General features: G+C 41.0%; 1 protein-coding gene across 4 annotated transcripts in view; it reads left to right on the plus strand.

Moving 5' to 3' along the window:
• The window catches only part of MKLN1 (muskelin 1), a 199,536-nt gene that overhangs the window by 98,395 nt on the left and 88,712 nt on the right, over positions 1 to 12,429 (plus strand). For all 4 annotated transcript variants that reach the window (XM_077837053.1, XM_077837063.1, XM_077837072.1 and 1 more), the window contains one exon: positions 1,511 to 1,623. In XM_077837053.1, the coding sequence (XP_077693179.1) occupies positions 1,511 to 1,623 (113 nt within the window). The remainder of the gene's footprint in view (positions 1 to 1,510; positions 1,624 to 12,429) is intronic.

The raw sequence follows: 12,429 nt of genomic DNA on the forward strand, positions 1-12,429 counted from the left end.
ACTGGAGCAACAAAGCCTTCATAGGCAGGCATGACATTTTGGCAGCGACCCAATAGGATACGTGGTCTGTGCCAAATCTTTTATTTTCTTCAGCTATCAATGAAGCTGTTGTGGTAATGTGGGTTTTGTGAACTGTGAGAATTTATGTGCACAAAGGGACTTGCTCTTCGCAGGGAACATTGGGAGCCCTGAGCCCAAGAGGAAGGGTAATTAAAGTTAATGAACCAGGATAACCTTTTCATGGTGGTGCCCACTAGCACAATTATAGACAAGGGTCAATAGCCATTTAAATTCTATATCACATTTTTAACTGTGCTGTTTAATTGGTACCGGATTGAAAGTTGGCAGACAGTTATAGTAAACTAGTGCACAATTTTTTAAGAAAAGTACTTTAAGTGAATACTTGAAGGGTTTTGAAAGTTGCCCCCCCTAGAAATGCTCTTACATTTTGAGAAAAATAAATTTGAATTCTAGTTCACTGATCGATTGCTTTTTGGTATTAAAATCAAATTTTCTTTTGAGAAGATCTGAGACTTCAAAGCTACCAAGCCAGTAAGACTAGATGCTTCCTACTCCTACTCCTCCTATCAGAGCACTGAGATTCTTTTTCACTTCTCCTTTGTGCAGAGACTCTATGCCTCCCACACCCAGAAGAGTCGTTCATTTACATCTGAGCATGGATGCCTGTTGGAGCCCATTATGTTGGGCATTAATTGGTTGATGGGGTCATAGTTTTAATATGCCTCTATCTCTGACATTTAACTCTTGAGGGGTAGCAAGCTCTGGAGGAATCGGCTTGGAACTTGAAGTCATGGAATTTTCTGTCTCTGCTACTAATTTGTTTGTGTGGCCTTCCTCACTTGTCAATCTCAGAGCCCTTCATAAATTGTAATTACCTCACTGTTAAGGGAAGTATATCTGTTTTACAGAAGGGCAGACTAAGCTAGAACACTTGTAACTGAGTCCATGTTGAGTATCAGGCCTGCCAGAGCTTGGAATAGAACCCAATTTCAGGTTCTAGTTGATAGCCTGCACCACATACAATACAAAAGCCTAACACCCTGTTGAACAAGCGGTACTTATTCACAGTATCCTGAACATGAATATTGGTTGATTTTTTAAAAAAAAATTTTTGTCCTTTTCTCCAGTACTTATACAGTGAAATACTGGATTTGATTCTCCCTTCTGAGATAGACAGACATTATAAATAAAATCAGAATAGCCTAGAAAATTGGCTGTATATCTAAGGGGGCTGCGTCAAGCCCCTCGGAAAACCTAAATTATTAGATAAACCACCTCCTTCCCATTGCTCTTTCAATTAACAGGTGAGAGAGAATTGTATTCAGAAAGGAACTGGCTTGAAATTAGTATGAATTTTCATGTCCACTGACTTAGAAATTGATTAATGTGTGCTGTCTTTTCATCCTAGGTAGATCATACCTCTTCAAGGCATTCAAATTAACTGGCTTTGTGTTTTTTAAAATCCATGTATGTTCTTACATTTTTATAGAAACTGTTTATTTGTTCGGTGGCTGGGATGGGACTCAGGATCTGGCTGACTTCTGGGCATACAGTGTGAAGGAAAACCAGTGGACCTGTATATCCAGAGATACCGAAAAAGAGGTAAATTTCCCCCAAACATTCATATTACTGGTATCTGATTAAATGTGTCCTCTCTTAGTTTCAAAATTGGTCATGCTTCTGTAATACTTGTGTTAGAGTATTGCTTACATTAAGGTTCAGATTTCAGATGCTGCTGATCTACTGGACTTTTGCAGTGCTTATATTGGAGAATGTGAAATAAAGTGGCTTCTCAGCCTCAAATACTTTTCAGAGTAGAGGAGGGAAGAAGTGGTTTTATTTGTCAATAGCAGAATAACCCACAAGATAGAGACAAGGTGGGTGAGGTAATATCTTTTATTGGATCAACTTCTGGTGATGAGAGAGGCAGGCTTTCCAGCTACACAGTGTTTGTTCAGGTCTGGGAAAGGCACTCAGTGTCACAGCTAAATAAAAGATTGAACAGGTTTAGCATAAGTAGTTAGAATATATGCTAAAGGACCATTCAAGGTGATGTGGCCTTTTAACACCTCTTCAGTCATAGGATAAAAATGGGGGTGGTTGGGCTACAGATTGTTGTAATAATCTGTAAATCCAGGGTCTTTATTAAAACCGTGATTTTGAATTTAAACTCCAGGCATATCTTTTGAAAGTGTTGTGCAGGTTTCATTTGAAGATGACATAAAGGTCAGATACAGAAAGATCGCTTTATGAAAAGTGTTTACCCACAGGCGATGGGTGTTTTTGTCTTTTATCATATTCCTACATGAGTTCATTCGAGAGCGTAGAGAGTGTCTGTCTGTTTTCACCCACATAGTTCTTATTGGGGCATTTAGTGAACCGCATGAGGTACACCACATGTTGTGATAGGCATGTGTAAGACCTATGGATCTTGAAAGATGTGTTCGGGGGGGGATGTTGATCATTGTAGCAGTGGAGATATGACTGCGGGTTTTGTATCTGTTCTGGCAGGGTCTGGTCCCATTTTGAACTGGTGTGCCCTGGTCTGTGGAGAGCTTGCTTTTGATGATGAGGTTGGGGTTTGTTTGAAGGCCAGAAGGGGGGGGCGGGAGTTTCAGGAAATATTTCTTTCGGGATAGGGTCCCCGTTGAATATGGGCTGTAGTTGTTAGATGTTACCCATATGGGTTCCAGTGTGGGGTGGAAGGTGACAACTAAGGGTGGGCGGTCAGAGGGGGTTTCATATCTGTAATTGAAGCAGGTTCTATCAGAGTATTTGGATGGCCCCTTCACTGATGCAATCTGCTTCTCTGGTGGAGTGTTCTTGTTTGGTAAAGGTGGTTTTGAGTATGTTTAGGTGTATATGCCGGACTTTCTCCTCAGAGCATATTCTGTGATAGTTGAGTGCCTGGCTGTAGATAACAGGTTACTTGGTGTGTTTGGGGTGGTTACTACATCTGTGAAGGTAGGTGTAGTGATCTGAGGGATTTTTTTGTAGATCGTTGTCAGTAGGGTTCCATTGTTGAAGCTAATCATGATGTCCAGGAACTTGATGCTGGTGTGGGTGGTCCAGAGAAGAGTTTAATGCATGGGTGGTGGTTGTTGAAGTTGTGGTGGAAATCAATGAGGAAGTTTATCCGTCCAGTGGATGAAATCATCATCAATGTATTATACAGTGTGTATGTGTGTGTATGTATATATATATGTATATATAGATATATAGATATATAGATATAGATATAGGTTTTGTGGTTCTTTTGTCCAGAAATTCTTCTTCATACAACAAGATAGAATTCAGCAAGTAGCATGTGTGGAAATAATTTGACAGCACTGAACAAGCAGTCTGCCTACTGTAGCTTCGGAACCAGTGCTGGAATGTGACATCAGTACAGAAAGAACTTGTTACTTCCTTCAGCTTCTTTCAGCTACACAAATAAAAGGGACACTTAAAAATTTGAACCTAACTAAAAGGGAGGAGTGCCAGAGGCTTTGGAATCCTAAGAACTTTAGTGTTTTTGCTTGCACCATGACCTTCATCCTGTTTTTGCTTTGTTTGATGCATGAAGCTTTTGGACCTGCTGCAGTTTGGGCTAGTAGAAAGCAGCAATAAGATTTATAGATTCATAGTTCAAGGCCAGAAGGGACCATTAGATCATCTAGTCTGACTTCCTGTATATCATAGGCTATTACATTTCATCCACTTACCCCTGTATTAAACCAAAGTACTTGTGTTTAGATAAAATGTATCTTCCAGAAAGGCACCCATTGTTGATGTCTTCCAATCAAGAGATGGAAAATCCACCATTCTCTTGTTTGTTCCAAAGGTTAATCAGCCTCACTGTTTAAAAATCCGTGCCTTATTTGTAATGTGAGTTTTTGTCTCTAACTTCAAGCCATGATTTTTGTCTTTTCTAAAAATCCCATTAGCACTCATTATTTTCTCCCCATGATGGTTCTTATGCACTGTTGTTTTTTTGATAATCTAAACAGGTTGAGTTTTTTGTAAGTTTTCTGCTGTAAGGCATTTTTTTTCAGTGGTTGAATCAATTTTGTGGCTCTCAATTGGACAGTCTCCAATTTTTAAAAATCTCTTTTAAAATATGGACACCAGAATTGTACACAGTACTCTAGTATCAGTCTCACCAGTGCCATATACAAAGGTAAAATCACCTCCCTACTCCTACTTGCAACTCCTTGTTTATACATCCAAGGATCACATAAGCCCTGTTTGCCATAACATTGCTCTGAGAGCTCCTGTTGAGAAGCTTGCTCACTATAACTCTTAAAAAGAAAAGGAGTCCTTGTGGCACCTTAGAGACTAACCAATTTATTTGAGCATGAGCTTTCGTGAGCTACAGCTCACTTCATCAGATGCATACCGTGGAAACTGCAGCAGACTTTATATATACACAGAGAATATGAAACAATACCTCCTCCCACCCCACTGTCCCCTGAGGAAACTTCAATCCATCGGTGATCTTCCTGATAACACCATCCTGGCCACTATGGATGTAGAAGCCCTCTACACCAACATTCCACACAAAGATGGACTACAAGCCGTCAGGAACACTATCCCCGATAATGTCACGGCTAACCTGGTGGCTGAACTTTGTGACTTTGTCCTTACCCATAACTATTTCACATTTGGGGACAATGTATACCTTCAGATCAGCGGCACTGCTATGGGTACCCGCATGGCCCCACAGTATGCCAACATTTTTATGGCTGATTTAGAACGACGCTTCCTCAGCTCTCGTCCCCTAAAGCCCCTACTCTACTTGCGCTACATTGATGACATCTTCATCATCTGGACCCATGGAAAAGAAGCCCTTGAAGAATTCCACCATGATTTCAACAATTTCCATCCCACCACCAACCTCAGCCTGGTCCAGTCCACACAAGAGATCCACTTCCTGGACACTACAGTGCTAATAAACAATGGTCACATAAACACCACCCTATACCGGAAACCTACTGACCGCTATTCCTACCTGCATGCCTCCAGCTTTCACCCTGACCACACCACACGATCCATCGTCTACAGCCAACCTCTGCGATACAACAGCATTTGCTCCAACCCCTCAGACAGAGACAAACACCTACAAGATCTCTGTCAAGCTTTCTTACAACTACAATACCCACCTGCGGAAGTAAAGAGACAGATTGATAGAGCCAGAAGAGTTCCCAGAAGTTACCTACTACAGGACAGGCCTAACAAAGAAAATAACAGAACTCCACTAGCCGTCACCTTCAGCCCCCAACTAAAACCCCTCCAACGCATTATTAAGGATCTACAACCTATCCTAAAGGATGACCCAACACTCTCACAAATCTTGGGAGACAGGCCAGTCCTTGCCTACAGACAGCCCCGCAACCTGAAGCAAATACTCACCAACAACCACATACCACACAACAGAACCACTAACCCAGGAACTTATCCTTGCAACAAAGCCCGTTGCCAATTGTGCCCACATATCTATTCAGGGGACACCATCACAGGGCCTAATAACATCAGCCACACTATCAGAGGCTCGTTCACCTGCACATCCACCAATGTGATTTATGCCATCATGTGCCAGCAATGCCCCTCTGCCATGTACATTGGTCAAACTGGACAGTCTCTACGTAAAAGAATAAATGGACACAAATCAGATGTCAAGAATTATAACATTCATAAACCAGTCGGAGAACACTTCAATCTCTCTGGTCACGCAATCACAGACATGAAGGTCGCTATCTTAAAACAAAGAAACTTCAAATCCAGACTCCAGCGAGAAACTGCTGAATTGGAATTCATTTGCAAATTGGATACTATTAATTTAGGCTTAAATAGAGACTGGGAGTGGCTAAGTCATTGTGCAAGGTAGCCTATTTCCTCTTGTTTTTTCCTACCCCCCCCCCCCAGATGTTCTGGTTTAACTTGGTTTTAAACTTGGAGAGTGGTCAGTTTGGATGAGCTATTACCAGCAGGAGAGTGAGCCTGTGTGTGTATGGGGGTGGTTTTTTGGAGGGGGGTGAGGGAGTGAGAGAACCTGGATTTGTGCAGGAAATGGCCTAACTTCATTATCATGCACATTGTGTAAAGAGTTGTCACTTTGGATGGGCTATCACCAGCAGGAGAGTGAATTTGTGTGGGGGGGTGGAGAGTGAGAAAACCTGGATTTGTGCTGGAAATGGCCTAACCTGTTGCTCACTTTAGATAAGCTATTACCAGCAGGACAGTGGGGTGGGAGGAGGTATTGTTTCATATTCTCTGTGTATATATAAAGTCTGCTGCAGTTTCCACGGTATGCATCTGATGAAGTGAGCTGTAGCTCACGAAAGCTCATGCTCAAATAAATTGGTTAGTCTCTAAGGTGCCACAAGGACTCCTTTTCTTTTTGCGAATACAGACTAACACGGCTGTTACTCTGAAACCTATAACTCTTAAGTACTTTTCAGAATCACTGCTTTCAAGGATACAGTCCCCCCATTCTATAGGTATGACCTGCATTCCTTGTTTCTACATGTGTAAATTCTCATTTGTCTGTATTGAAATGCAGTACCTATGGTGCATCATGGTTCACATACTTGTGCAACCCAACTGAAGATAATGAGGCATGGGCATAATTACCAGGCGGGATTGGTGAATATCTTTCATACTTCTCTCCCCCCCTCCTCCAACTTTTGGAGGCTGTAAAGGGGAGGGTGTGAAAGCAGTAGAGAGGGCAGAGAAGAGATTCTGAAGTTGCTTTTTGCAGCGATGCTCAGCATTCTATTTCTCCCATCTTTCCTCCTGCTGGCTGCTGATTAGCTATTAATAGCTTAATAGGCAGGATGCAGTTCCTGTCTTGTGCTGTGGGGAGGGAGGGATAGGTGGAAAGTTATGCCATGTCCTCCTGCTGGACAAATAAGAGCCTATAGCTCTAGCTTATGCTTGCACTGGGCTCATTTCCTTCGTTCCTTCTTTGTTTGGACACCATTACTGCTAGCTCTGAGCATCCGTAGGGCAAGAGGGGCCTGGCTGGAACATGGTAGAAGCTTCTGCCTGAGTTAATTGCTCCTCCACTTCCCCTTTCTCGCCTTAACGGGAGAGGAAGGAGGAGCTGTGAGGGGCATGGATATAGTGGAGGACGACAGCTATGGACGGTGGACACTTTGTGATGACAAAGTACTATGGGAGGACAGTCCCTAGGAAACCGCTGAGATGACAGGCACTAGTGGTGCTAGATGTTAGGGGGCAGCTATTGAGGAAAGAGAAAACAGCTCAATATAGAAGAGGGAAAGGAGACAGGTACCAAAAAACAGTTTGAGGAGAAAAGTAAGGGTTGGGGATGAGGGGGAGAGAATGAGATAAATTTGGGGAAGGGAGAGACTGGGGGAGTGTAAGGAGGATGGATCTTGGAAAGGAGTGACTGGTTTTGGGGGGCGGGGGAGAGATAATCAGAACTAAGAGGAAAAAAAATGGCTTGGAGGAGAAAGACATTAGGGTAGTTTTATGGGGAAATCTGGGAAGACTTCATGCAAAGTTTTGAGGGGAATTTGAAGCAGAGGGAGGTTTACAGTGTGATGTGGGGATTTTATTGATTATTGAAAGAAGACATATTCAGAATTCAAATAAAATATACTGTCAGTGTATACGATATAATATATGTCTTTACACACTAATAATGCCCTTCTTTCTTATGAACTATGGGTAAAACGAGGTGAAAAATGGAAAGGTTAGAATCTCAACTGGATAGTATGCTAAAGAAGACACTTCAGATATTCCTCGAGAAAGGTCAGAATATTCATAAACAAGTCACTATAAGCAATAGTCTGACATGGAATTGCTGAAAATATTCCAATAGTTCCCAAGAGAACTTAAAATCTTATTTGCCCTTCATATTGTAGTATGTATGTATGTATTTTATTTCTGTGCCTTTAGTGCTTATTAATTTGGCACTGGTTTAGCTATCCACAATAAATTAAAGTGTTGAGCTAAAATATGAGCAGAATGCAATAAACATATCCCATTTATCCAATGTAATCTCAAGGATAATATAAAATAAACCAGTTCTAGGACAAAGAGGTGTAACTATAAGGGAGACAGTAGTGGTCCATATATTTAGGTTGCCTAGCGTTTCTTTTATGAAAGATATTGTGTTGGGTTTTTTTAAGAAGTTGTATTGCCTCAATTGTTTGCGGCAGTCCTGTCAAATTCATTAGTGAGAGCGCCATCAGGCTAGAGAAATGCCTTTTCTTTGTCCCATTAAATTCCATTCATGTTTAGCTGAGTTATAAACTGTTGAAAATTCTATTCTATGGCTGGTGCTGTCAGCAAAATTTGGGCGGCTGGCCAAAATAACAGAACATTAATGTTTTAAAGCATTAGGCCCACACAGCAACATGGCAGCAGCAGATGATACTGTGCTCAGAATTTGGGGAGTAGACAAGCAAGCTGTTGCCAGAGCAGCTGAAGCGGAGTGGAGTGAGCAGGGCTGAGCTAACTCCCCCTCTCCCTATCATGGATTCAGTGCATGGACCCAATGGCCCATCTTCCCACTCTGAGAGCACCATGTGAGGGCAGGTCCCTCCATCTCTGGGGAGCCCCTGACCACCACCTGGACCCAGCATCCATTCCGTCTTTTTTCCTCCCCCTGTAACAGGGTTTCTGCATATATGGTAACTTTACAAACATGTTACCTCATGAGGAAGCCTTATCATGGGTCTTACATTGAACTGTGTTGAATACACTGCCTACAAACAATCAATTGACGGTATAATTAGCAGCCATACAATGCTTAATATTAATATATTTTAGGTTGAGATTTTTCAAACCTTCCTAGGGGATCAGGGCACCCAATACCCATTACTTTTAATGGAAATCTGATACCCAAATCATCTAGACAACTTTGAAAATCGGAGTCTTCGAGCCTATATTATCACATTTGTCATGTTATCCTCATTCACCCAATATCCAGTTAATTCTTGCATTAAATATCTGTATGTTGCTTGGTCTCTAGTTTTACTGTCAATTGATAAGTATGAAATATTTCTTGTTTTTGCGTTTTGCTTAGAAACTGGCACTGTAACAAATAACTTTCAAATATCAGATTTCTTTAGTTTTCCTAGAAGAGGTCATACGTGAATTTAGTGAAAGTAATTAGAGGAGGAAAGCTTTGGCTCATTGGGTAGCTGTATGAAAGACTGCAGTTGTTGTAAGCTGATCATATTTAAAGTTTCAGAGTAGCAGCCGTGTTAGTCTGTATTTGCACAAAGAAAAGGAGTACTAGTGGCACCTGAGAGACTAACCAATTTATTTGTATTACAGTAGCTTCTGGTTACCCCCCAACTGATATGAGCTCCAATGTCATAGATGCTGTACAGTCACAAGAACCTTTTAAAATCCTGTTTACAATCTTAATAGACAAGACAGAAAAAGGGTAAGAGCTTATGCAATGTATAAGCAAAAGACTGAGAACTGAGGCACAGAGGAATTAAGTAACTTACTGAGGATTACATCGAAAGTCTTCAGCAGAGCGAGGAACTGAACCCAGATCTCTGGACTCCTTGTGTAGTGCCTTAACCATAAGAGCATCCTTCCTCACCAGGGCCCTGATTTAGCAAGGTATTTAGGCACATGCCTAACTCTAAGCATGGGAATAGGCTCATTGGAGGCGACAAAGATAATATTCCCTTTCTCCCAACCTTTGTCTTCCATTTAGATTGTAAGATCTTTGGGACAAGGATTTTCTCTTGCTATGAATTTGTACAGTGCCTAGCACAAAGGGGTCCCATAGAGAGCTGCAGCTTTGTGCTGTCTGACAGATTACATTAAATCTTTTAAAATATAGAAATCCTGTACACAGAGATTTGTGGTATCTGTCACCATGGGCACAATACAAACTTTTATAAAAGAAAAGTTCATAGTCACGCTGCTCACAGTATATGGGAAAGTAACCCATCCCTAATATTAGCCCTTCTGTCTTTTTTCAAGCATGTCAGATTAGTTATTTTAAGTGATAGTGAGTTTTTAATTGTTAAGGTGCATAAAATTTGTGTAGTGATTTTTGTAGACTTTAAATGTAAATAAATGAAATAATTTAAGAGTCAGGTATTACTTCTGTTGCAGTTTGCACAGAAATACCTCAATTAGTATCAGATGCCTGTTGTGCTAGATACCTTACAAACACATAAGGAGAGATGGTCACTGCCCCAGAGAGTTGACCGTGTAGGCCCTGATCTTGCAAATATGCAAGTGAATACCTTTTACCCGCATGAGTTATTCATGCAGGTAATTGTTTGCAAGATCAGGGACTAATTTTACTATTGCCCTTGCTTATTTTTTATTTACTTGTAACCTCTGCTATGATTTCTGTTAACCCCTCCCTGTTTTTATGAAGGTTTCTAACCCTACAACATTGAAGAAAAGCTCACCCCTGCTTCTCCCAGCCCAACTAAGTACCTAGAGCTATTCGCTTCCACTCCACTGCTCTCCATCACCTGGCACTTACAATTCCCACTTCTGAAAACTGCATAATAGCATCCAAACTTCAGGTACTTTCAAAATTCCAAATGTCCAAAATAAACATCTTTCCACTGAAACATGGAGAGTTTCACAGCAGCTTCACAGGGAAGAGAATACTTAAATAAATGCATTATGCATCATGCTGTGAAGGGTCCCAAACCTTGATCCTTGGAGATCTTGTGAAGGAACCAGTTCTCCACATGGATCATCCTTCTTCTGAGAGGGCTCAATCGTTTGTGTCTAGGCTAAGGTTGCATACTCAAGTGGCATAAAAGATATGTGGTAGCATAAGTTATGACATGCTAAATTAAGAACCACTCTTTTATGTGTGTGTAATACCACATGTGGCATGTGTAATTTCTCTGAAAAGCTTGTCTTACAACTAAAACAGTGGTCTCTGTTAGATCTTACGGTTTATGTTCCTGATGAGGCACCACAGAATAGTAGTCTTGTTCTAGTTGTCTGACCTTATTTGGAAGATCACTTATCGGTTTTCTGTATCTTAAGGATTCTGCAATAAACTTAAACTCCTCCTCATGATGCCTCCTTGTGCAGAGCAGAAGACCCTTGGATTTCATTTAAAAGTATTATAGCATTTTCAACTGGTTATTATAGACAGTTTTTAAGAGGGGAGCAGGTCTTTCCAATTTCTGCTAGAGGGGAATCTTAGCATGTTAACTTTAGTATTGACAGACACTAGTTCTGAGTAGTGGCTGGTGCCAAAGGCTATTCCCCTTGTTCTGTGTGCGCACAGTAGATGAGAACAAATTTCTTCAGCACTGTTGGTGGTCTATAAGCCAATGTGAAGACTAACAAAAGTCAACCAGACTAAAAAACAATTCTTGCTTGTCAGGGGGAACGTATCTCCAAAACAGCGTTCCGATCTGTCTGTAAAATTTCAGTCGTCTTTGCATTTCTTCTGACTAGTAGAGTCCTTGTGTTGGACTCATGCAACAACTAAAATTGCACAGATTAGTGAGATTTGACAGAAGTGAAGTTAATAGCAATCCCAATTTGGTAAAAAGGAGGAACCATTGATTTTCAGAGCTGTAGACAGATACTAAGCTAATTTGTTGAAATGTACCTTCAATTTAACAATATTCTTTCTCAATCTCTTGTGACTTTGCTGGCAGGAAAGGGTATAATTGTGTATTAAGATGATTATACTCAGTTTGTGGTTAGTGAGGTATTAAAGTTCAGCCAACTCAGTTTCTTAAGTTTGTTGGCATCTCCCTATAGCACATGCTGCTTGAAAGAGCATCATCCTCCCCCCCCCCCCCCCCCCCGCACAGGATTTTAGGCTTTGAAAGAGATCCAGTATGTTTAATAGAACTTAATCCATGAATGTTCCATAGCAAGCATGTGATTGGTTAGACACCATAAGAGGTAACATGGGCAAGAAGCTTGACTTTAATGTTGGGAGCCAGGAATTCTTGAGTTCTAATCCTAGCACTGTGCTGACTTGCTGTGTGATTTGACAGCTCTTCACATCTTCCCGATCGGTAAAATAACACTTATTCATAACGTCCTTGTGATTTTGGCTTAGTTATACATGCAAAATGTGTAGAAAAATGGAAGTGCTATGAGCATCCTCTCTACTCAGTGTATACCTCCTTGGGAAATCCCCCTACTCCTGTCATCGTTAGTTATTTCCCAGACCCTCCCTCTCATACATTCTTGCCCTACAATGTCTTCTGTGTGTTTTATATATGTAAAATTTTCTGCTCCTGAGGGCAGAAGACGTATCTTTTTTCTTCTGTATACTGTTGTGGTCATTTACACATCTGTTAAACGTTTAATAACTTTTGCAGTTTATTAACTCGCTTTATTATTACAGTTTATTAACTGTAGTACCTGTTAACATCTTTTTCCTTTGAGAGGAGTGGTATTGCATGGAAGTTAGAGGTAGAAAAGCATCTG

This window comes from Eretmochelys imbricata, chromosome 1, assembly GCF_965152235.1.
Source record: "Eretmochelys imbricata isolate rEreImb1 chromosome 1, rEreImb1.hap1, whole genome shotgun sequence".
In the NCBI taxonomy this organism is placed as follows: Eukaryota; Metazoa; Chordata; order Testudines; family Cheloniidae; genus Eretmochelys; species Eretmochelys imbricata.